Source organism: Pongo abelii, chromosome 13, assembly GCF_028885655.2.
Source record: "Pongo abelii isolate AG06213 chromosome 13, NHGRI_mPonAbe1-v2.0_pri, whole genome shotgun sequence".
Taxonomy (NCBI): Eukaryota; Metazoa; Chordata; class Mammalia; order Primates; family Hominidae; genus Pongo; species Pongo abelii.
In genome coordinates this window covers 126,876,627-126,903,271 of record NC_071998.2, presented here as the reverse complement: position 1 = coordinate 126,903,271, position 26,645 = coordinate 126,876,627, and the positions used below count along the sequence as shown (strand labels likewise).

Genomic DNA, 26,645 nt, shown 5'->3' with positions numbered 1-26,645 from the left:
AGGAAAGCAGCTTTATTCAAATGCTAGCAGTTGAGGAATAGCCAGGCCCATGCCTTTAAAAGACCATTCAAACTTTCTGGACTGAGTGAAGGGGTTTAAGGAGGAAAAGGTGTGGGAAATATGTGGGAATGGTGCAGGAGGATGTTGGTCTGCATCTTGTTCTGATGGTTATCGTGAGTCAGCAGTCACCTGTCCGGAGATCTGGTTTGCGTCATCCTGATTTCAGCCGGGAAGTGGTAGGCTACCTGTAACTCCCCCTAAGAGGGAGGATTCTGCAGCTGGGTCTCTCTGCCTGGTTTGTTTCAAAATTGGCCCCTGAAATTTCTAAGTAAGCACATAATTAGATAAGTGAGCACTGCTCACGGAAGTGCCTGGTGGGAAAGGGAGAAATAAAGAGTTTCAAAGTATGTTTCAAGGCTGAAAGCAAGAAAGGAAAAAAGTTTTTAAGCACATTTTGAGGCTGGGATACTCAGTTACAAATGCTTTCTCTTTAACATCAGGGACAAGGCAAGGATGTCCACTCTACCACTTGTATTTAACGTAGTACAGAAAGTTCTAGTCAGAGCAATATAGGTTTTTTAAAAAAGAAATTAAAGACATATGAATTGGAAAGGAAGAAAGAAAACTGTCTGCATCTGCAGATGACATTATTATCTCTGTAGAAAATCCCAAGAAATTGAAAAACAAAACAAAAGGAAACAATACACCTCCTAGAACTAGTAAGCGAGTTCAGCAAGGTTGCAGGACACAAGATAAATATACAAAGATCAATTGTGTGTCTACATACTAGTAATGGACCGACCCTAAACTTAAAAACACAGTACTATTTATAATGGCTAAAAAAATGAGATGCCTAGGCATAAGTCTAACAACCTATATGCTGGATTTGTATGCTGAAAACAATGCAATGATTATAAAATAAATCAAAGAAGATCTAAACAAATGGAGAGACGTGTTATATCCATGGATTAGAAGACTCAACATAGTAAAAATATCATTTCTCTCAAATAATATAAAGATGTAACACAATTTCTATCAAAATTCCAGAAAGAATTGTGGTAGATATAGACAAGATTATTTTAAAATTTATATGGAAAGGCAAAGGAACTAGAATAGCTAAAACTTTTTTTAAAAAAGAATAAGGTGGGAGAAATCTTGCTACTTTATTTTTATTTTTATTTTTTTAGATGGAGTTCACTCTGTCACCCAAGCTGGAGTGCAGTGGCACGATCTTGACTCACTGCAACCTCCACCTCCTGGGTTCAAGTGATTCTCCTGCCTCCACCTCCCGAATAGATGGGATTACAGGCTCTCGCCACCATGCCCAGCTACAGGCTACCCTTTGAAGACTCATTATATAGCTAGCGCATGGACAGATGCATAGATCAATGGGACAGACAATAAAGAATCCTCAAACAGACCTGTACAAATACACCCAATTACATTTTTACAAAGGTGCAAAAGCAATTCAATGGAGGAAAGATAGCTTTTGTAGCAAATGGGCTGGAGCAACTGGACATCCACAGACAAAACCACCAAAGAAAAAGAAGAACCACAACCTAGGTCTCACACCCTATATGAAAATTAACTCAAAATGGATCATAGACTTCAACATAAAACTATAAAACTTTTAGAAAACAAGAAAATCTTTGGGATATGGAGCTGGGTCAGGAGGTTTTAGATTTGTCGCCAAAAATATGATCCATAAAAGGAAAAATTGTTAAAATAGACTTCATCAAAATAAAAAACTTTGCTCTGTAAGAAACCCTGTTAAAAGAATAAAAAGACAAACTAAAGACTGAAAGAAAATATTTACAAACTACATATTCAACAAAGAATTAGTTTCTAGACTTTATAAAGAATTTTTCAAAACTCGACAGTTTCAAAAATAGAATGTAAACAAAAGACATGAAGGGACACTTGACTAGAAAGGATATACAGATGGCAAATAAACACATGAAAAGATGCTCAACACCATTAGTCATCAGTGAAACGCAAATAAAAGCCATGATATATCAGTACATACCTATCAAGGTGGCTGAGATAAGATCATAGTGATCACACTGAAGCCTGGTGAGGATGCATGGAAACGATCTGGAAAATGGCTTGACGGGTTAAAAACAAAACAAAACAAAAAAACGAACCCTGCAACAAGCATAGAACCCAGCAATAGAGCCCCTGGGCCTTTCTCCCAGAGAAATGAAAACTGATGTCCATGCAAAAACCTGTACATGTGTCATAGCCCAAATCTATAAACACAGACTTCCTCCAACAGGTGAATGGTTAAACAGACTGTGGTACATCCATACCATAGAGCACTACTCAGAAGTAAAATGGGAAAACTATTGATAAATGCAACAATGGGATGAATCTCCAGAGAACGATGCTGCACGGGGGGAAGAAAAAGCCAGTCCCACAATTTTATGATTGCAATAGATGACATTCTTGCAATGAGCAGATTGCAGGAGTGGAGAACAGGTCTGTCATTGCTGGGGTTGGGGTGGGAGCAAGCCAGGTGAAGATACACATGATAGCTCTGTGTGGCTTTTTACAACTGCATGGGAATCTACAATGTCTCAGGGTTAAATGTTTAATTTAAAAACCGCAATGAGCTTAAATGCTTAAAAAAAAAAAAAAAAAACCTAGAGCCAAAGACTCAGCAACTCCACTCAGCAGCATCATTTCAACAGATACACTCCCACACACGAACCAGTAGAAGGGTTCAATTGTTACTTACAAATCTTGGAAATGCCTCAAATATCCATCAAAATAACAATGACTGAATAAAGGTTCATTTTTATGTTTGATTTTTGCGGACTTTCTAGGTGCCTCTCATTCTTTGGGGCACAAGGAATACATCGACCAATAAAACAAATGTCCTGTGCTCATGGGGCTTATATTCTAGGTGCAGGGGACATAAAATGAACAAAATAAATAAGTGAATTGCAGTGCCAGCTATCAATGTCTTGCCTCCAGCTCCACACGCACCCTTCGTGGCTGGTTCTGAGGCAATGGAGCTGGAGCCAGCAGGCGCTTCTCTTGTGCACCTGGCGCAATGCTAAGCTTTGTTGGTTGAGGCGTAGGGGGAAGCGCCTCCCAGCATGAGTCCAGGACGCCTGGTTCCAGGATGCTTCCATTTCTTTCTTTTTCTTTGTCTTCCTGTACAAATGGCAGTGGCATAAGTCGGGGACGTCTGGCGGCACTCACCACATTGAATTCAGGGGACCCCCCCAGATGGCTTCCTATTGAGATTCAGTGGCATCTGCACGTGTGGGTTCCCAGTGACTCTTGTAGGCTTCCCAGCCCCAGCCCACCTGCCTTGGGAGGGAAGAGAGGCTTCCTGCTTGCCAGACCCAGCCTGCATTTCCCTGCCTGCTGGCCTCTGCCCTGACCATGGACCAGCTCTGGCCGGGGCAACCCAGCAAACTTCTCCAGCATCCCTTGGGAGAACCACACCTTCTCCCATGAGGTCTAAACCCAGACTTGTGGAAAGGATCCCCACCCCCATTGATTTCTTCCTTAACTGCCCTCGTGCAATCCTGAGCCATTCTTTGTGGTTCTCTTTAAACCTCTAGAACTGATTGTTCATTGTGCAAGCAATCCCTATTCAATTTATTGTCTCTGGATCCTAATGGGTCACTGGTTCATATAATTATATATTATTTTAAATGGTGATCAGTGCTATGGAAAAAGCAAAGTGGACAAGTTGGACAGGGTGTCGGGACAAGGGGTTATTTGTCCTTTAAATGAAATGATGCGGCACAGCCTTGCCACAGTGGCATTCAAACACCGAATTTAAGACATGAAGGAAGCAAGCCATGAGCTCGTCAGCTGGAAGAGGAGTCCAGGTGGCAGCAGCATCTAGTGCCAGCCTGGAGGTGGGAGAATGCTGGCAGTTTCCGGGAACACACGGCAGAGCAGCCGCAGCAAATGATCCAGGGAGACCGGCCACACGTGAGGCTGGGGAGTGGGTGGAACTGCTATGTAGGGATTAAGGACACCACGAGGACTTCAGCTTCTGCTCTGAGTGAAAGACCCTGGAGAGCTCTGACAAACGCAAGCTGTGACCTACGTATTTAAGGGGTCACTCCAGTTGCTGCATTGAGCACAGATTTGGGGGCCGAATATAGAAGCAGAGAAAGCATTTAGAAAAGACGCAGCAATAACCCAGGATGGTGCATTGATTTCTACCTGGGCATCCAGGAGAACAGGGGATGAACCTAACTGTCCCACAACAAACAGAGGGAAACTGGCCCCCAGGTGCAAAATGCCTGTGTTTAGACACTGGACACAGACAGCGCAGGCTGTGATCCCTGAGAGTGGGAGCTAACGAGCTCAGCTAGATCATGGCAGCTTTACGCCTGGAGGGAATTTCAACCCACCGCAGAGAGAGGAACCCAACAGAGCAAGGAGTCAGACGGCGTGGACGGGACACAGATTGGACTCTGGGCATCGCAGACGACTAGAATGTGGGAGACAAGGAAGCAGACAGGAGAGCGCTCTGCAGAGGAAGAGCTCCAGAAACGTGCAGAGGGGTCCTCAAGACCATAGCTAAATACTGGTCCATGCAGGCAGAGGGTGGAACTCCACAGGGCCAGAGAAAATGACGTTTGGGTAAAGAAGGATTCCAAGGAACTGAAGAAAATTGACACCCCACAAACACAGGTGCAAGAATGAGTTGAGACGCCGAGACAAGAACTGTCCTCAACAAATGGCTCTGGGACAACTGGATGTCCACATGCAAAAGACTGAGGTGGGACCTCACGCCACACACAAGCTTTCACCCAGAATGGATCAAAGACCTCAACGTAAGAACTAAAACTGTACAAGTCTAAGAAGATTCGTAAATCTCTGTGATCTTAGCTTTGACAATCAATTCTCTCTCTTTTTTTTTTTTTTTTTGAGACAGACTCTCACCATGTCGCCCAGGCTGGAGTGCAGTGGTGCAATCTCAGCTCACTGCAAACTCCACCTGTTGGGTTCATGGGATTCTCCTGCCTCAGCCTCCCGAGTAGCTGGGATTACAGGCACCCACCACCACACCCGGCTAATTTTTGTATTTTTAGTAGAGATGTGGCTTACCATGTTGACCAGGCTGGTCTCGAATTCCTGACCTCAAGTGATCCACCTGCCTCAGCCTCCCAAACTGCTGGGATTACAGGACTGAGATGCTGCACCTGGCTGACAATGAATTCTTATCTACACACCCAAAGAGCATGCAGCCACAGGAATAATAGACAAATTGGACTTCATCAAAATTAAAAACTTGTGTACATCAGTGGACACTATCGAGGAAATGAAGAGACAAGATACAGAGCGTGAGAAAATACTTGCAGATCACATTTCTGATAAAAGTCTAGTATCAACAATATATAAAATACACCTATAACTCAACATAAAAACACAAATAGCCCGATTTTAAAAAGGGAAAAGACCTGAATAGACTTTCTTCAGAGAAGATATAAAAATGACCAATAAGCACCTGAAAATATGCTCAATGTCATTAGTCATTAGGGAAATTCAAATCAAAACTACAGCGAAATACCAGTTCACACTCATTAGGATGGCTAGAATCACAAAGCCAGATAATAACAAGGGTTGGCAAGGATGTGGAGCAATTAGAACCCTCATGCACTGCTGGTGGACATGTAAAATGGCACAGCTGCTCAGAAAAACATAGTTTGGCAGTTTATCCAACAGTTACACATAGAATTATTTAATACCCTATGACCCAGCAGTTCCACTCCCAGGTTTACACCCAGGAGAAAGGAAAACATATGTTCCCATGAAAACATTTATGCACAAATGTCCCTAGCAACATTACAAAACCCAAGAAGTAGAAACAACTCAGATGTCTACCAATGGATGAATGGATAAAAAAGGTGGTATTATCCACACAATGAAATATTATTCTGTCATAAAAAGAAAATACCGACACATGCTACCACATGGGCAAACGTTGAGACATTATGCTAAGGGAAAGAAACCAGTCATGAGAAACATGTATATATGATTCCATTTCTATGAAATGTCCAGAGCAGGCAAGTTCATGGAGACGGGAAGTAGATGAGAGGTTCCGGGGCAGGGAGGGAAGAATGGGGGTGAGAGCTGACTGGCGTGGGGACCTTTGTAAGATGATGGAGATCTCCTGGAATTAGATAGTGGTGATGGTTTCACAGCCTTGTGAATTTATTGAAATCCATTGAATTGGGCACTTTTAAAGAGTGAGTATGATGGCATGTGAAATATATATCAATTAAAAATTTTAAAAACCACCTCCCCAGAGAAGCCTCTCCAGGCTACACAATGGAAGATGCAGCCCCTCCTCTCTCTGTCACTTCCCTGAGCTGTGTTCCATTTAGGACACATCACTCTCCGGAGACACCCTGTTTATTTACTTGCAATCCTATTGATTGCCAATTTCCCCCATGGGTAGACTGAATAATGGTCCCCTAAAGATGTCCACATCCTCATCCCTGGCCCTGTGGGTGTGTGTATGGTAAAAGGGACTCTGCAGATATAATTCAGTGAAGGATCTGAGATGAGCAATTACCCTGGATTATCTGGGTGGGCCCACTGTTATCACAGGGGCCCTTATAGGAGAGAGGCTGGGGAGCGAGGGAGGGAGAGAGAGGAGGGTGGGGAGAGAGAATATTTATGAACAGATGCAGAAGAGGCTGTGCTGCTGGCTTTGAAGGTGGAGGAGGGGCCATGAGCCAAGGCATGTGGAGGCCTCTGGAAGCTGGAAATGGCAGGGACAGATTTCTCCCCAAGAGCCTCCAGAAGGAGCCAGCCCGGCCAACCTTCGTTTTAGCCCCGTGAAACACACTGAAAAGAAGAGCTGGAATGAAGCATCTGAAGCTGTCTCAGCAAAACCCGCATGCTCGGTTGTGGTTGTGGGTTTTTTGACCAACAAATGAAAGTGTTCTAAGACCCCATGCACCGTCGACTGAAGGGGAGTGTGAATATCTATTCCCAGTCCCAGCCCCACAACCAGAGGATGGGTTTCCTCATGGCTTTCTCCTGCAGCTCAAGGAGGGAAAGCACTTGGAATTATTTGACTTCTCCCCCTCACTCAATGGAACTTTGGAGTCATTCTTCCCACCCTTGCCAGCCACAGGGCCTTCTCACGTCTACGGGCGCGTGTGCAGATTGCTTGGGTGTGTGCAGATGCAGGGAGGGCATCTCCTCGATGGAAAATAGGATACCCATGGGCATGGCATGAAGTGACACCACAATTCCCTAAATTGTTTGCTGTGGTTGCTCACTGGGAAGTGGCACCCACTGGAACCAAGGCTTTGGGAAGCCAACTGGCTGCTGTGCTTGGCCACAAACGTGGTAATGATGACTGCAAGGAGAATGGGGCGGGGGCTGCCCTGACTGATCTGGGGCTTTCAGAAAGGAAATGCCAAGGTCTGAGCTTGAGCTGGAGACGTTCCATCCTGGCCTTAGAATAATATTTCATTCTTGCAGCCACAGAGCAGAAATGGCTGAAAAACAGACTCCATATTCAATAGTGTGGGTTGCATGGTGAGTTGGATTCAGAAGTCGCCAAGTGTTTTATGTGAAAGTTGGGTCACTGCTTAAGGAGTGGGACCGTGACACACAGAACTGGGACATTTATGTGATCTCAGACGGAAGTGAGAATCTTGATCCCCTCCCCAATCCCCCTGAACCTGCCTGGGCAGAATCACCCCCTCCTCCCCTCCCCAATCCCCCTGAACCTGCCTGGGCAGAATCACCCCCTCCTCCTTTGCATGAGGAGATGAGACTTCCCTTTCTCAGACATCTTCCCCCAAGGCATTTGTGTGGGGACGGATTCTAGGGGCTTTACACAAAGAGAGCCGTGCTCCAATGTGGACCCAAGCTGAGTGTGTCGGTGCGTACGTACTGAGTACGGCAGAGCTCTTGGCATGGATCGGCTCCGCCCAAGCCCCTGCACCAGCACCAGGAGACAGGAGACTGCCAAGCTCTCAAGGCATCCAGCAGCAGGAGGCACATCCCTGGGGTGCCCCAGCCCCCTAAATGCTTGCCTGAGAGCTCAGCACTGCAGGAGAATTCCCTGTGTGTCCTGGCCAGTGCCCAGCCGCCCCTTCTTAGAGCTTTTGCTAAAAAGGGCTTACACCTGTGACTCCTTCCTCTGCCCCTTTGAGAAGTCTGTTTCTCCTACAACGCAGAACTGTCTTTCTCAGTCTGGGTACGGTGGCTCACATCCGTAATCCCAGCACTTTGGGAGGCCAAGGTGGGTGGATCCCTTGAGGTCGGGAGTTCGAGACTAGCCTGGCCAACGTGGTGAAACTCCCATCTCTACTAAAAATACAAAAATTAGCCAGGTGTGGTGGCAGATGCCTGTAATCCCAGCTACTTGCGAGGCTGGGGCAGGAGAATTGCTTGAACTTGGGAGGTGGATGAGGTTGCAGTGAGCCGAGATCACACCACTGCACTCCAGCCTGGGTGACAGAGCAAGACTCTGTCTACAAAAAAAAAAAAAAAAAAAAAAAAGAGAAAAAAGAAAAAAAAAGAAAAGAAATATTTCTCAAGGACTTGAGAGCCATTCCTTAGAAATGTGACCTTCGGGAAGAACGGGCCTTTGTCTCCCAGACTCTGTTGGAGCACAGAGTCTTCCTTCCATAACTGCCACACAGCTGGCCCCACTGCACTGACCCTGACCAGCCCTCTGTAACTCTTCACTGGAGCCCCCACTCCCTCCCGCACCCCCTCCCACTCTCCCTTCACAATGCCCTTTCACCCCTGCACAAAGTGGCATGGAACCAGTCTGTCCCGGGCTCTGAGCAGCTGCTGAATAAAACCTGTCCTCACCGCTTTAACTAGCGTCCAGCTTGGCTCACTGGTGATGATGTATCCAAAATGCCGTATTTCACACATCGGCTTGAGCGGGAGAGCAGCTCTCACGATGGCTTCTAGGTCTGGCTGAGCTGGCGTCGTGGCCTCATTCACAGGGGCTGGGACACCAGAGTGGCCCCACATAACATGGAGAAAGGACTCTGCACTGCAGGTGTTTGAAGGGTTCCCAGGGTTTGCTTCAGGCTGGTGGGGGAGACACAGCCATAGGAATGACTGTGGGACGGAGGCGTATTACACTCAGGCCCCTAGAAGCAGGAGGGGCGGGGCCTCACAGAAGCACCAGGGCCTGTCTGGAGGCACCGGGAGCTGGAGGAGAGTGCGGGCGGAGCCTGCACTGCGGTTCCCACGTTTCCCACGGGAAGGAACGGAGGAAGCAGGGTAAACAGGCTCAGGGCGGGATGGTTTCAATAATGTCCCGGGCCCTGGGGTGTGGGGGCTGGCTGTCCCTAGCTGTCTGCTCCCTGCCCTGGGGAGGGTGTGGGCTCTGGACTGGTTGGTTTGCATATGGAAGGCACACTTACAGATGGTACCTGCCCTGGGGAGGGTGTGGACTCTGGACTGGTTACCGGTTTGCATATGGAAGGCACACTTACAGACAAGTCATCTGCTATTTCTAGAAATTAGCCAACTCCAGGAGAAGCACTTCCTCCAGGGTTAGCAAGGCCCCAGATGCCAAAGTGCCCAAATTCAGAAAGTAAAGGCCATGGTTCCCACAGAGAGGGTGTCGGAGACAGGTCGCGCAGTCATTTGAAAAGCGAATTACTGTAAAGAATCCCCAACTGGTAACAGGAGAGGGGCTACCAACGGGTAAAGAGGACTCTCAAACCACAGAAATAACAGACATGGGAGCCAGCTCTACCCCAGGGCTGAGGCTGCGCACCGGGGCAGGAACAACCTGGAAGGCGCTCAGGCCTCCCTGGAGAGGGTGTGTCTGTGGCACCGGGGATGGCACAGAAGTTCGCTAATTTTGGGTACCCAAGAACTCACCGAAAACCACCCATGGGGCTACTGCTGACTTCACTGGGGCCGAGCTCCACCTGGCATCCCTCTTGCCAGCCAAGCCCCTAAGGACAGAGAATGAAGAAGACCTCTGAATCCAAAAGGAAGCCCCTTCCTCCAGCGACCCCCATGCCCTCTGTGCACGGGGCCCAACAGTGCACCAGCTACGAAGGAGAAACTTCAACAGGGTCCAGATCCAGTCACACACAGGACAGTTAAGAGCAAATTTGAAACTGAGGGGCAACAAACCCATAGCTGGCATAGAACCCCAATGGCCAAGGATTCAGAATGTGGGGGTGCACACTCGCCCACCCCATCTGCTTCCCCCATTGTCAATTTCTTCTCTTTATAATTTCCTTTCTTCTACTTTCTTTAGGCATAATTTGATCATTTCTTCTTAAGGTGGAGGCTTGGGCCATTGACTTAAACATTTATTTTTCCTACTGGAACCATTTAAAGCTATAACCATATAAAGCTGCCACCCCTGCAGCCTTAGCTTATGTGAGATTAGAGCTTTAAGTTACCATGAGGGAAAGCTCTACTACCAGGAAACACAGTGAGCGCTCCAGAAAAGCTGCTGTGTTGGCTCCACCAGGCCACACTGGGATCCTCATGCCTGCAGATGAGCAGGTAAAGAACGGAGTTACTGTATACTAGTGGGTATTTTATACTGATTATGTATATCGGTGGGTAGTTGACCCTGATTATGTATATTGGTGGGTGATGATCGACCCTGATTATGTATATTGGTGAGTGGCTGACCCTGATCATGCATATTGGTGGGAAATTGACCCTGATCATGTATATTGGTGGGAAATTGACCCTGATTATGTATATTGGTGGGAAATTGACCCTGATTATGTATATTGGTGGGTAATTATTGATCCTGAGCATGTATATTGGTGGGAAATTGACCCTGATTATATATATTATTGGGTAATTATTGACCCTGATTGTGTATCTTGGTGGGTAATTGACCCTGATTATGTATATTGGTGGGTAATTATTTTCCCTAATTATGTATATTGGCAGGTAATTATTGACCCTGATTATGTATCTTGGTGGATAATTGACCCTAATTATGATTGACCCTGAGCATGTATATTGGTGGGAAATTGATCCTGATTATATATATTAGTGGGTAATTATTGACCCTGATTATGTATCTTGATGGGTAATTGACCCTGATTATGTATATTGGTGAGTAGTTATTAACCCCGAGTATGTTTATTGTTGAGTAATTGACCCTGATTATGTATACTGGTGGGTAATTATTGTCCCTAATTATGTATATTGTCAGGTAATTATTGAACCTGATTATGTATCTTGGTGGGTAATTGGCCCTAATTATGTATCTTGGTGGGTAATTGACCCTGATTATGTATATTGGTGGGTAATTATTGACTCTGATTATGTTTATTAGTGGGTAATTGTTGACCCTGATCATGTATCTTGGTGGGTTATTGACCCTGATTATGTATCTTGGTGGGTAATTGACCCTGATTATGTATATTGGTGGGTAATTATTGACACTAATTATGTATATTGGCAGGTAATTATTGACCCTGATTATGTAGATTGGTGAGTAATTGACTGATTTTGTATATTGGTGGGTAATTATTGACCCTGCACATGTATAGTGGGGGGTAATTATTGACCCTGATTATGTATATTGGTGGGTAATTATTGACCCTGATTATATATAGGTGGATAATTGATCCTAATCATGTATATTGGTGAGTAATTGACCCTGATTTTGTATATTGGTGGGTAATTATTGACCCTGATTATATATAGGTGGATAATTGATCCTAATCATGTATATTGGTGAGTAATTGACCCTGATTTTGTATATTGGTGGGTAATTACTGACCCTGATTATGTATCTTGGTGGGTAATTATTGACCCTGATTATGTGTATTGGTGGGTAGTTGACCCTGATTATGTATATTGCTGGGTAATTATTGACCCTGATTATGTATATTGGTGGGTAATTGACCCTGATTATGTGTATTGGTGCATAGTTGACTCTGATTATGGATCTTTGTGGGTAATTATTGACCCTGACTATGTATATTGATGGGTATTTTACCCCGATTATGTATATTGGTGGGTAATTGACCCCGATTATGTATATCAGTGGGTAATTGACCCTGACTATGTATCTTGGTGGGTAATTGACCCTGATTATGTATCTTAGTGGGTAATTACTGACCCTGACTATGTATATTGATGGGTATTTTATCCTGATTATGTATATTGGTGGGTAATTGACCCTGATTATGTATATCAGTGGGTAATTGACCCTGAATATGTATCTTGGTGGGTAGTTAACCCTGAATATGTATATTGCTGGGTAATTATTGACCCTGATTATGTATATTGGTGGGCAATTGACCCTGATTATGTGTATTGGTGCATAGTTGACCCTGATTATGGATCTTTGTGGGTAATTATTGACCCTGACTATGTATATTGATGGGTATTTTACCCCGATTATGTATATTGGTGGGTAATTGACCCCGATTATGTATATCAGTGGGTAATTGACCCTGACTATGTATCTTGGTGGGTAATTGACCCTGATTATGTATCTTAGTGGGTAATTACTGACCCTGACTATGTATATTGATGGGTATTTTATCCTGATTATGTATATTGGTGGGTAATTGACCCCGATTATGTATATCAGTGGGTAATTGACCCTGAATATGTATCTTGGTGGGTAGTTGACCCTGAATATGTATATTGCTGGGTAATTATTGACCCTGATTATGTATATTGGTGGGCAATTGACCCTGATTATGTGTATTGGTGCATAGTTGACCCTGATTATGGATCTTTGTGGGTAATTATTGACCGTGACTATGTATATTGATGGGCATTTTACCCTGATTATGTATATTGGTGGGTAATTGACCCCGATTATGTATGTCAGTGGGTAATTGACCCTGACTATGTATCTTGGTGGGTAATTGACTCTGATTATGCATCTTAGTGGGTAATTACTGACCCTGACTATGTATATTGATGGGTATTTTATCCTGATTATGTATATTGGTGGGTAATTGACCCCGATTATGTATGTCAGTGGGTAATTGACCCTGACTATGTATCTTGGTAGGTAATTGACTCTGATTATGTATCTTAGTGGGTAATTATTGACCCTGATTGTGCATATTGGTGGTAATTATTGACCCCAATTATTCATATTGGTAAGTAATTAACCCTGAATGTATGCATTGGTGGGTAATTGACCCTGATTGTGTATATTGGTGGGTAATTATTAACCCCAATTATGTATGTTGGTGGGTAATTGACCCTGATTGTGTATATTGGTGGGTAGTTAACCCTGATTATTGTGAGCTGGTGAAGTGGCTGCTACTTAGGATGAGCAGAGAGGAGTGAGTCTAAAATTCAGGAGATTCAGGGAAGCACCCACGGGTGCCTCCCTGCCCAGTGGTGACCATAACAAAGCCACTACAGTGACCAGAGCCTGATGAGAGCTCTGACCCAGGACTCAGACACCTTGGAGATGAATGTGCAGCTTGCTTTCCCACCGGGCAAACAACCCAGAGGTTGAAGGGAGCCCAGAAATGCAATGGCCGATGAAGCTTCAGTGACGATCCCATGGGGCTGTGTGTATCTGTGCGGCTTGAGGGGTGGAGGACAGACAGTCATGTGAGACCCCAACCGTGTCCTCCCAGACGCATCCTCCTCGTGTACACAGGCAGCTCCCGGCCGCATGCCTCATGCCCCATGACTCCTCGCTTGAAGGTTTTCTCCGGATGCTGAAGCGTGCCCAGCCCACACCAGGCAGATTGCATTGCAGGCTGATAATGTCCCTGTTGTGGCCCTCAACCCAGCACAGCCAGATTGGAGGGCAGAGCAATCTGAGTGTGCTCTACACAGGGCCGAGGGAGACCCCACCTGAGACCCTTACCTCCTGTGTTCTCTTTATAGTGACTCCATACACATGATGGTATCTTTTTCCAGTCAAGATAAGCTGGATAAAATTTTCCTGCATCGGTAGTAACAAGTGACTCTACCTGCAGAGTGGGAGACATCGGTGACTTAGGCCATTTCTTAGCTCAAGCTCTCCTATTGGGATTGTGAAGTGCATTTTGCTAAATGGTGAGTTCCACTTCCCATTGTGGTCTAGGAGCTCCCATCTGACCAAGGCTCCCTCAAGTAGCAATGATTAACTCTGGACAAAATGCAGAAACCACTCTCCCAGGGCAAACAGACGCTGCAGGTCGGTCAGCACCTGGAAGAAGGTGATGGCACTAGATGAGTTTCCCATTCTCACTGCTTTTATCTGAAGGGCAGGCCCTGTCTGCACCACATGGAGCAGATCAAGCTCTGGCAATTTTGCTGGCTTGAAGAACCAGAGGACAGAGTCCTAGGCAATGATAGCTGCTGGAAAGTGAAGAGAGAAATTCAAGAAAGAAGAGAGCCAAAGAGAGAGCCCCAAGTTCTATGCAGAAACCGTCCAAATCTCAGGCTAACCCCTAAAAAATGAACACACAGGAAAGACACGAAGCAGCCCAGCAAAGGCTAGAAGAACTGACTGAAATGTGAACTGAATTGCTGTGCACCACAAAAGAGGCGGAGCTTACAGCTGGAGGTCAAATAACTTCCTGCTTCAAAACAAAAACCAGGCCAGGTGCGGTGGCTCACTTTGGGAGGCCCAGCACTTTGGGAGGCCGAGGCAGGCGGATCACCTGAGGTCAGGAGTTTGAGACCTGAAGGGGGCCAGCCCCTCCACACCTGCGAGTGTTTCTCATCAAGTGGGACGAGAGACTGAGAAAACAAGACACAGAGACAAAGTATAGAGAAAGAACAGTGGGCCCAGGGGACCGGCGCTCAGCATATGGAGGACCCGCGCCGGAACTGGTCTCTGAGTTCCCTCAGTATTTATTGATCACTATCTCTACTATCTCAGTGAGGAGGATGTGGCAGGACTATAGGGTAATGGTGAGGAGAGGGTCAGCAGGAAAACATGTGAGCAAAGATCTCTGTGTCATCAATAGGTTTAAGGAAAGGCGCTGTGCCTGGATGTGCACGTAGGCCAGATTTATGTTTGACTTTACACAAACATCTCAGTGCAGTAAAGAGCAGTATTGCCGCCAGCATGTCCCACCTCCAGCCATAAGGTGGGTTTCTCCTGTCTCAGTAAATAGAGCGTACGATCGGGTTTTACACTGAGACATTCCATTCCCAGGGACGAGCAGGAGGAGACAGATGCCTTCCTCTTATCTCAGTGAGGCCTTCCTCTTTTACTAATCTTCCTCAGCGCAGACCCTTTACGGGTGTTGGGCTGGGGGACGGTCAGGTCTTTCCCTTCCCATGAGGCCATATCTCAGGCTGTCTCAGTGGGGAGAAACCTTGGACAATACCCAGGCTTTCTTGGGCAGAGATTCCTGTAGCCTTCAGCAGTGCATTGTGTCCCTGGTTAATCGAGAATAGAGAATGGTAATGACTTTTACCAAGCATACTGCCTGCAAACACTTTTTTAACAAAGCACATCCTGCACAGCCCTAAATCCATTAAACCTTGAGTCAACGCAGCACATGTTTCTGTGAGCACAGGGTTGGGGCTAGGGTTACAGATTAACAGCATCTCAAGGCAGAAGAATTTTTCTTAGTACAGAACAAAATGGAGTTTCTTATGTCTTCTTCTTTATACATAGACACAATAACAATCTGATCTCTCTTTCTTTCCCCCACAGAGACCAGCCTGGCCAACATGGCAAAACCCTGTCTCTACTAAACATACAAAATTTAGCCAGGCCTGGTGGCAGATGCCTGTAATCCCAGCTACTCGGGAGGCTGAGGCAGGAGAATCGTTTGAACCCGGGAGGTAGAGCTTGCAGTGAGCTGAGATCGTGCCACTGCACTCCAGCCTGGGCGACAAGAGCGAAACTCTGTCTTAAAAAAAAACCAAAACCAAAAACCAGCACTCTTTACAGGAACCTAACAAAACCCAGAGTTTATACATCATTCAAACTGTTTAGGATACAATCCAAAATTATTATACACATGAAGAAAGGAAAATGGGTCCATTCTCAAGAGAGAGGACTGACTCTGAGCCAACATGGAGGCAGCAGAGAAACAGCAACTGCAAACAGCAACCAAATGGATATTCTAAAACTAAAGATCACAACATATGGAATAAAAATTCACCAGATACAGTGAAGAGAAAACTTGAGACACCTCTGTCAACAGGAAGATATATTAATAGAAATAATCCAGCTCTATGAATAAAGAGAACAAATATTGAAAACAAAAAGAGCTTGAGCCCAGGAGCTCCAGGCTGTAGTGAGCTGTGATTGTGCCACTGCAGTCTGGCCTGGGCAACAGAGCAAGACCCTGTCTCTTTAAAGAGAGAGAGAGAGAGAGCCTCAGAGAGCTGAGAGACAATATCCAAAGGCCTAACACCCATGTAATTGAGTTCCAGATGGAGTGGAAAGCAATCATGGGCAGAAGAATCATTTGAGGAAAAAAGTTTTATGAAATTACAGATACAGAAGGCTTAGAAAACCCCATGCAGGATAAACAGAAAGAAAACACATTAGGTACATTAAAGTCAAAGTGCCAAAAACCAAATTTAAAGACAGAACTTTAAAGCAACCAGAGAAAAAAGACACATTATATACAGCAGAAGCATGAGCTGACTAAGCATTGAGATCTCACCGGAAACCACACAGGCCAGAGACAGGGAAACCGCATCTGTAAAGTGCAGAAGGAAAAGAACTGCAGTCAAGGGTTCTTTTTATTTTATTTTATTTTATTTTTGAGAGACAGTCTCACTCTGCCGCCTAGACTGGAGTGCAGTGATGCGATCTTGGCTCACCGCAACCTCCACCTCCCGGGTTCAAGTGATTCTCCTGCCTCAGCCTCCTACATAGCTGGGATTACAAGCATGCGCCACCACGCCTGGCTAATTTTTGTATTTTTAGTACAGACAGAGTTTCACCATGTTGGCCAAGCTGAATTCCCAATCTCAGGTGATCTCTTGGCTTGGCCTCCCAAAGTGCTAGGATTACAGGCGTAAGCCACCACGTCCAGCCAAGAATTCTGTGTCTGCTGAAAATATCCTTCAAGGGTAAAAGCAAAGTGAAACACATGCAGATAAAAGAAAATGAAAACTATCTGTGGGCAGCAGCTAGCAGTATAAAAAATGCTATTAGGTTGTGTTGGTGCAAAAGTAGTTGGGGTTTTTGTCATTACTTTTAATGGCCAAAGCTGCAATTACTTTTGCACCTACCTAATAAAAGCCATTCTTCAGGCTGGAGGGACGTGATCAGCATGGAGACAGGACACTCAGGATCAAAGAGCACTCAGCGTGGAAGGTCTGTGGGTACAGAGAAAACACCCTCTCCATTCCTTTATCACATGTAGGACTGCTTCAAGCAAGCTCTGCAGTGCTGCGTCATGGCGTCTCCAGCATACGTAGATGTGATGCACGTCAGCAATGACATGAGGGAGAGCACCTGTGCAGTCACAAGGTCTATGACATGAGGCAGAGTGGGGAGGACACATCTGTGAGGTCACAAGGTCTATGACCTGAGACATAGTGGGGAGGATGCACCTGTGCTGTCACAAGGTCTATGACCTGAGACATAGTGGGGAGGATGCACCTGTGCCGTCACAAGGTCTATGACATGAGGGAGAGCAGAGAGGACATACCCGTGCGGTCACAAGGTCTACGACATGAGGGAGAGCCTCGACCTCCTGGGCTCAAGCAATCCTCCCACCTCAGCCTCCCGAGTACCTGGGACTACAGGTGTGCGCCACCAAGCCTGGCTAATTTTTTTTTTTTTTTTTTTTTTTTTTTTAGAGATGGGGTCTCGCTATGTTGCCCAGGCTGGTCTCCAACTCCTGGTTTCAAGTGATTCTCTCACCTCAGCCTCCCAAAGTGCTGGGAACACAGGCATGAGTCACCATGCCTGGCCAGAATCGAGTGCTGAGGCCTGGTTAGGGGCCGGCCTCTTCCTGAGCAGCTGATTGGTCCACACAGCAGCCCTGCCCTAATCAGACGGCCCCACTGGAGGGCCACTCCCCACCAGCCCTCATTGCCCCAAGGCCAGGTACCAGACAATCAGGGACAGCCCCGATGCCCTGGAGCAGAGAAATGACTCATGTTAGCTGGCCACAGGCAGCCGGGTCACCCGCTACACTTTCTGCTCCCTACCCTGAGCTCTGCAGGCTATTGTCCTGTCCCAGGCCCAAGCCACCCTGTGTGGCCCTGCCTGGCAATTGCCCTCTCCTGCGGAGCAGCAAGTCACTGAGTCTGCCTCTCCTTGCTCCCAGCGTCACTGTGCGATGTTGCGCCACCGAAAGAAACTTTAAATCCTACAAACCACCAGTGTCAGGAAAGGCGCCTGCGCCAGGTGGGACCTCTGGTGGCTGTCCCCAAGCTGGGAACTTGCTGTCCCAAACCTACCCAGGCACAGAGAGGGACAGCGTGGAGCCAGGCTCTGGGGGCAATGCTGGTGTGGTTCCCCGGGGGACAGGACTGGCTTCCCCGGTGAGCTCAAGCCCGAGCTACACCCTGCCTTGAGCTGCTGTCCCCTTCCCCCACGTCCAGCCTCACGGACTCAGCATCAGTGCTGAGGGCACTGGTGGCCCTGCCCAATCCACTCTGGGTGGCAGCTGCGCTTGGTCCCAGGCCTTCCGGTCTTACTTGTGTGGGACCGAGGAGTAGAGCCCTGCCCCCACCCCCACAACCCCTAGAGCCTGAGCTCAGTGGGCGGCTGACCTGCAGGAAGCACCCGGGACCTTCAGGCCCAGCCTCCAGCACACACCCCCCTGCCAGGCCCCTCCCACTGTTGGCCTGCGGCACCCACCAGGGAGAACTGGGTCCAGGCTGGTTCCCTGTCCTTCCTCCCGCTTCCCACCCCCTCCCTCAACCCAAAGGAGCACCCAGCCAGCACCCCTCACCCCGAGGGACCCCACAGACAGGCAGAGTCACCGGGAACTGCTGAAGCTCTTTATGGAGAACCAGGAGAGGGGGCCCAGGGCAGGGGGAAGGCGGGGGGTGGTAGGAAGGGGTGCGGCCGGCCGGGTTCTGCAGGGGTGGGGAGCTTTTTCCATGTCCCTGTGAATGATGGAGGTGCTGGCTGGTGCCGTCCTTGGGCTGCTGAGGAGCCAAGGTGTCCCCTGCCCTGGAAAGGGGGGGAGGGTGAGTGGGGCCAGGACAGCAAAGGTGGGAGGGGGATGCAATGTGGGGGCGCATGCGGGCTCTTGGGTGCTGCAGTGTGGGGGCACATGTGAGCTCTCAGGGGCATGGTGTGGGGGGCACACGCTGCACTCTTGGGGGCTATGATGTGGAGGACACATGCAGGCTCTCGGGGGCTATGGTGTGGGGGGCACAGCGGGCTCTCAGGGGCTATGGTGTGGGGGGCACAGCGGGCTCTCGGGGGCTATGGTGTGGGGAGCACAGCGGGCTCTCGGGGGCTATGGTGTGGGGGGCACATGTGAGCTCTCAGGGGCATGGTGTGGGGGGCACAGCAGGCTCTCAGGGGCTATGGTGTGGGGGGCACATGTGGGCTCTCGGGGGCGATGGTTGGGGGGGCATGTGCTGGATCTCAGAGGCAATGGCGTGGGGGGCGTGCACTGGGCTCTCGGGGGCGATGGTGTGGGGGGCACATGCAGGCTCTCAGGGGCTATGATGTGGGGGGCACAGCGGGCTCTCGGGGGCTATGGTGTGGGGGGCACATGTGGGCTCTCGGGGGTTATGGTGTGGGGGGCACATGTGGGCTCTCGGGGGCTATGGTGTGGGGGGCACATGTGGGCTCTCGGGGGCGATGGTTGGGGGGCACGTGCTGGATCTCAGAGGCAATGGCGTGGGGGGCGTGCACCGGGCTCTCGGGGGCTATGGTGTGGTGGGCACATGTGGGCTCTCGGGGGCGATGGTGTGGGGGGCACACACGGGCTCTTGGGGGCTGCAGGTGGGGGCTCCAGCCTCCAGATTGGAGCAGATGGAGCAGGGACCACCCCCTCAGGCTGCTGACAGAGCTCCCTGCTGAGTGAAGTGGCATCAGGGTGACTGCAGGCCAAGGGGATGGTGCGGGAAGGACAGCGAAGCTGTCCAGGATTTTGGCTCTGCCCACACCTGGGCAGGTGACCTTGGGCGAGTCTCCAAACTCTGGTCCCCTCATGCAGCCGGCAAGGGGCCCATCTGACACAGCGAGCACAGGCACGCCTGCCACTTTGTTGAATCTTTGAGCAACTTATCGGGTAAGTGGAGTCACAAGGATGGCTGAGGGTGAGGGGTGCTGAGGAGGAACCTGAATCTCCCGCCTGCTCCCGCCCACGGGACTGGGGGGTTAGACACCGTCTCCACCAGCAGCCAGCAAAGGCGGGCTCAGCGCTGTGGGCTTCCCAGCTGCCCAGGAGTCACACCCAGGGCAAGAGCGGAGGCTGATGCCCGAGTGTGGGCAGCTCAGGAGCAGAGCTCCCACCTGCTTGGCCTACGTGGGGCGTCTCCCACCCAGGTAGGAGTGGGGTGGGTGGGAGAGACACCAGGGCCTCTGGAAGCGCCACTGAGCCCCAGGGCTGTATTTTCTCAAATGTCCTCTAGAGCTCTTCACTCACCCTAATCGCTCCCTGGAGAGCAGGTTTCTGCAGGAAAAGGAAGCACAGGCGTTAGGAGACCCCAGGAATGCAGTCAGGACCAGGGCCCCTCATCAGCCACCAGCTCCACCACCCCAGGAAGGACAAAGCCAGAATTAGATGCAGCACAACTACGTGCCCATGCAACGTGGCTCTGCTGACGTCCCCACGCGGGGACATGGGGGGCTCTGCAGGGCCATGCGTCCTACCGCTCTGCCTGGGGATGAGGATGCTCTCCGTGCTGAGTCCGCGGGCTTCTGCGGCTTTCTCAAAGTCCTCCAAGGCTTCCAGGTTGTTCTCGGGGTCTCTGCCTGTGGGTGCCAGGACGAGATGTGGGTGCTCGAGGCAGCACGGGGCAGACGGCACCCCGTCCCAGTCTGGAGGCCTGAGTGGGGCTGGGGAAGGGGACCTCGCCCACTACAGGGGGACTTGAACCCAGAGGCCCTCAGGCTGGCAAAGTGGGACCAGGATGCCGTGCACGGCTGAGAAGGCTCCCGCGGCAGCAGAACTGGGAGAACGGGAAGGGCTCTCCGTCCATCCCCGAGCATCTCCCGGAGTGATGATGGACGGCGGGACAGGCCCGCCCTGGAGGAAGCGCCTCTCCCCTCGGGGGCACCTGGGCACCGCCTGTCCCGTTCCTCTGTCATTCGCACACCGCTGGCTCCACAGAGAACTCAGGAGCCTTCACGGTCCTCGTCCTCCGACGGGACGGCACTGATGCGCCACTGTCTGTGGGAGCCACCGCGTCCGGAATTCAACCCCGGGAGCTGGAACATTCTTTCCACGCAGACTCCTGCTCACATCCCCATTCCTCTCCCCGGCTGGACACCCCACAGGAACGCGCTCAAGGATGACACTGCAGGGAGTGGCCCCGGGGGAGGGCCTGGCCCACTCTGGGACACATGTGACCTTTGAGCCCCTGTGCCGACAGCCGCGGCTCCTTCCTGCCTCTGCTGCAGAGACCAAGGCCGGGGCATCCCAAATCCTGAACTCCAGGGTGGGAACTGGGGCCTTTATCAGGAAAACTCATGCTAAGGAAACTGCAGTGGGTTCCTGGGTCCCAGTGGCTTCTCCCATGGGGAAGAGAGTGCAGAGGCCGAGGGAGGAGGGAGGGCGGGTGGAGGCATGGGTTGCAGAGTGGGGGTGCGGGACCCACCCACAAGCTTCACCCCTCGGACCGGCTTCCCGTGCAGCTCGCCCTCACAGTAAAAGATGTAGTGGTCCTTCACGTGTGACCTGATGATGTATGCCACGTGCTTGCCCCCGTCTGCAGAAAGACAGCAGCACAGTCCTGAATTAGCCACCGGGGCCTTCAGAGAGGATCCCAGGACAGCGTGCGTTGCCAGGCCCGGCAAGCCCTGCAGCTCCTGCACCCTCCCAGCCTCCCAGAGCTCCCCGACCCAGGTTCCCCACCGGGCCTGAGCCCCAGGCCATGGGACCCCCACTTCCCAGGAACCTGATGCACCCGAGAGGCGGCCACATCCCAAACCAGTGAGTCATGGGGGGTTCCTCTGGGTATGAGGTCTGCGGAGGTGGGAGTTGGGGTGCAGCCCCCCGCAGCCAAATACGACTCTGCTCCTGGCCCTGCCAGAGCCACAGCCAGGGCTACGGGGAAAGCCCAGAGGGTCCGCCCAGGGACAAACCCGTCACACCTGGTGTTTGGGGTCAGGTGTTCACATTTCTAATGCAAATTGACCAGTGGGAGAGGAGACTCCACTTTTAGTGGAGTCAGAAGGCAGCAAAAGGCTTCCCAGGCCAAAAGGCCACTCCAAAAAGGCACTGACTGCCCCCCCACATACAGCATGTGTTCAAGCTCAGGCTCTGGCTCAGGCTCCGGGACTCACCGGCTGTGTATTTTCCCGGCTCGTCAGTTTTCTCCAGGACGGCCTTCACCTCCTGGCACCGGCCACTTATCCTGGAAAACAGAAGCCCCTGGCAAAGCGGCCCTGGCCTGTGCCTCCCCCGGCCCTGGAGCAACCACGCTGCAATGCCCTGCAAAGGTGGCCCCGAGTCTGCCACAGGCCCATGGAGGAGGGTGCTTCTCTGCATCTCAGACCCAGGCACCAGCGGCCCCTCCGGGTCACACATGGCAGTTCCCAGGGTCTCCTGAGGTGGCCAGGAGCTCTGCACCACTCCTCCTGGTGGCTGCCTTCCCAACCCCCACCCCGCCCCCAACACATTTCCTGCCAGAAGCACCCGGGCTGCCTGGTTTGCAGGCAGCGTCTGTGGCGTGGGCCTGAGACTCATCCCGCCAGCTGCATTCTTCCTTTTAGAGACATTCAGGCACAAGCCCCATATCCATCATCATCTGGCCCAGAGACGGAAAGATTCAGTGAGGGGCTTTTGGGGGAAAAAAAAAAATCAGGGTCATTGCCAGGGTCAGTGACTTCCTAAGATTCAGCCCCCAGGACCGGAGCACAGGCACTGCATGCCACTCAGGAGGGAGCCACGCGGGTGAAATCACACAGGTGGGAAGGCAAAGATGTGAGCCACGCGAGTGAAATCACACAGGTGGGAAGTCACAGACGTGAGCCACGCGGGTGAACTCACACAGGTGGGAAGTCACAGACGTGAGCCACGCGGGTGAACTCACACAGGTGGGAAGTCACAGACGTGAGCCACGCGGGTGAACTCACACAGGTGGGAAGTCACAGACGTGAGCCACGCGGGTGAACTCACACAGGTGGGAAGTCACAGACGTGAGCCACGCGGGTGAACTCACACAGGTGGGAAGGCACAGACGTGAGCCACGCGGGTGAACTCACACAGGTGGGAAGTCACAGACGTGAGCCACGCGGGTGAACTCACACAGGTGGGAAGGCACAGACGTGAGCCACGCGGGTGAAATCACACAGGTGGGAGCCGCACAGGTGAGCGCTACACAGGGACTTCAAGGGGGTCTTCTCCATGGTGTCCTATGCCCCTTCTTGGTCATTCTGCAAGCCCCATCCCTGCACTTCTCCAAAACAGAAATTTACTGCCAGGACTGGCTCTGACTCTGGTCGGGGGTAAATACCTTTTCCCAAAGGGGCCTGCACGTCACCAGACATTCCCTAGTCGGAGGAGGAGGTGGGTGGTACCCAGCGCTGCCACTGGTAGCCCACAGGGTCTGATCCAGGGCCTCTGCCCCCTCAGGCCCCCTCCAGCCGAGGCACCTCACTGGCACAGTTTGCCCTCAAGCATTGCAGGAGGGGCTGAGAGGGGCCTCCCAGCAGGTCTGCCCACCTCCCCAGCACCAGAGCTCTCCTGGGTGGGGAAAGGAAAGGCCCTAGACCAGGTTGCAGGCTGCCCGGCCAGCTTCCTGGGTGGGGAAAGGGAAGGCCCTAGACCAGGTTGCAGGCTGCCCGGCCGGCTTCCTGGGTGGGGAAAGGGAAGGCCCTAGACCAGGTTGCAGGCTGCCCGGCGGCTGGCAGACACTCACAGCATGGTGACTTTGGCTTCCAGTTTGCCCCCTTCCAGGGTTGTGAGGGTCATGGGTGTCACCGATTCCAGATTCATCTCAGGGAACTCCCTGTCCACCGTCATGGCCTTCAGATACCACGTCCCTGACACCTGGAGAAGGCCCCTCTCTATCAGGCTCAGGCCGACAGCTCCAGAGCCTCCCCCTTCCCTGGCCTGCAGCCCCTAGTCTCTACGCCACCCCAAGGGCTGGAAACACGGAATATTCCCCAATCTAATCCACCCAGAAAACACCCAGCACTCTCGCCAGGCCCACTTGAAGGGAGCTCCAGCCCCCACAAGTCGGCCAGGACCACAGGAGCCCTCACCCCCAGGGGAGAAGCGAAGTCAGCCAGACCCCCACCCTCCCAGGCCTGCCCACTCTGTGCCTCTGCACCCCCTAGCCTGCCAGCCCAGACCCCTGCTGCCCCATCTCACCATTCCCTCAGGGCAGCATTTTAATGCCCAACCCAAAAATGAGGGTCTCCTTGGATGGGGGAGGTATGGGGGTCTCCATCCAGTCTCAGCCTCGCCCCTTGCTCCCTCCAGCCCACCCTCCCCATCCGGGCCTCACATCCTGAATCTCCTCATCTGATGCCAGGAGGTGGTGGGCCTGCAGGGCAGCAATGAGGCCGAGGCTGACAGCCAGGAGCAGGGGCTTCATCTCCAGGGTCTGAGTCCACGGCTGCTTGACAGGTCGCTTGCTGGGGCTAGGAGAGGCTGTACCAGTCCTCCCACAGCCGCCCTTTATACTGCTGGGCTCAGGGTCCCCCAGGGACCTGGCACAGGAGACTGACCAATCCCTTCCTGGATGTAAACCACTGCCAGTTCTGCAACGGAGCAGATAACGTGCCATTGTTGTTGGAGGCTGGTGAATAACAGCTTGTTAATCCCAGAGGATCACCTGGACAGGACCAGGTCCAGAGTAGCAGATTTGCAGATTTCACCTGGGAGGAAACTGAAGGGAGTGAAGGGCGTGCAGGCCACCTGGGGACGTGTGCAGCAGTAACAGGTGCCCCCAGCCATCCCACACAGGCTGATGTGCACACCGCTGAAGGGGTTTGGGGTTGGAGTCCGAGGGCCATGGGCTTGGGGCTTGGCTGAGCTTCCTGCATCTCTGGGCAGGTTACTTGGCCTAAGATTCATCACGGAAAAAAAGGGACCCTCCTGTGTGAACACGATACCATGTGCATTTAAAGAGGGTGTCCACACTCCTGAGCAAGGCGTGCAATGAGGACCCTCTCTGCTCCACACACAGAGCAGCAATAGGTCAGACAGAAGACCAAGACAGGTGTGTGTGTGCGTATGCATGTGTGTACGTATATACATGCACACACACACGCACAAACACACACACTCACACACACAAACACACACACACAAACACACACACAAACACACACACACACTCACACACACACACACACAAACACACACACACACAAACACACACACACTCACATCAAACCAGGAATGGACGAGAACCGCAGGCTGGTGATGGGGCAGAGGCAGGGGCCTGTCAGCTCCAGGTCCCAAGGCAGGCAGAGAGGGCCTGTGTCCAGCTCCTGGGAGTGATGGGAGGGGCTTCCCTGACTCCAGAAAGGAGGCTGAGAAACCCTCCCTGACACATCCCAGGGCTGTAACTTCGTATAACTTAGTGGAGCACTGTGGGCATAGGAAGGCAGGAGGACATCGACACAGCCTCGAGAGCAGAAGCTGAGACAAGCCGTCCTCGGAAAAGATGACTTTATCTGTGACATCCTCCGCATCACTGCAGAGCAGAAGCCTGGGACCCGGGGCAGAGGCTACGAAACACTGCTAGACAGAGAACAGTGACAACAAGATGGAGGAGAAAGGCAGAAATGCAGAGACACAATATCCTCACCTTGAAATGAGCAAGGCCAGGTTCCAAATTACCCAAGGAAACACCACACCAAGAAAGGCGGGCTAAAAATGAGCAATTGGTACAGGAATTTACACCAGCTAAGGAAAGTCTGATATACACTTTAAAACTGCAGGAGTATGATCAATATGCCTAGTGATTTAAAAATATATAAAGTATAAAATTAGAACTGGCCAGAATATAAGAAACAAGGAGAGATGAAATAGAAATAATTACAAATCTTGAAGATGAATAATAAAGTGAATAAAAAACTCAATAGACAGGTTAAATTCCAGACTTGACATAGTAGAAAAGAGACTTAGTGTCATGGAAGACAGTACTAACAAAATCAATGAAGACAGAAAAATTAGAAAGAGAAATTGAGGTGTTACAGATAGATTCAGTTTCCAGCCTGGAGCTAGTAATAAAATGAGTGGAGGAAACCAACCAGAGTGCAGCAGCAGTGAAAACACAACACACACACACATACACACACATGCACACACACATGTACACACACATGCACACACATGCACATGTGCACACATACAAATGCACACACCCATACACATGCGCGTACACACATGCACACACACATGCAGACATACACACATGCACACACCAGTCATACATACATGCACACACGCACACATACATGCATGCACACTCACACACGTACACACATGCACACACACGCACAAAGTTAACACACATGGAGAATAGATCAGGAGGTTCCAATATAAACAGAATAGGAGTTCTGAAAGAAAAACATTTTCTAAAATGGCAACAAAGCAACAGAATAGCTCAGAATTCTTCAGAATTGAAAAGACATGAAGATGAGA

At 50.4% G+C, this 26,645-nt stretch overlaps 1 protein-coding gene across 2 annotated transcripts; it reads right to left on the bottom strand.

The window, feature by feature from the left end:
- Positions 1–18,844: 18,844 nt before the first annotated feature.
- On the bottom strand, positions 18,845–24,879 carry LCN1 (lipocalin 1). Of its 2 annotated transcripts, none has more exons than XM_024252159.3 (7): positions 24,496–24,879; positions 23,905–24,035; positions 22,328–22,398; positions 21,640–21,750; positions 20,693–20,794; positions 20,466–20,492; positions 18,845–19,033 (listed from the first exon to the last, which is right to left on the bottom strand). In XM_024252159.3, the coding sequence occupies exons 1-6, from the start codon at positions 24,775–24,777 to the stop codon at positions 20,467–20,469; spliced, it is 723 nt and encodes a 240-aa protein (XP_024107927.3). In that variant the 5' UTR covers positions 24,778–24,879; the 3' UTR covers positions 18,845–19,033; position 20,466. The 2 variants fall into 2 exon arrangements, with proteins under 2 accessions (XP_024107927.3, XP_054376859.2); XM_054520884.2 differs by having other exon boundaries at positions 18,853–19,033; positions 20,693–20,790.
- Positions 24,880–26,645: the final 1,766 nt, after the last annotated feature.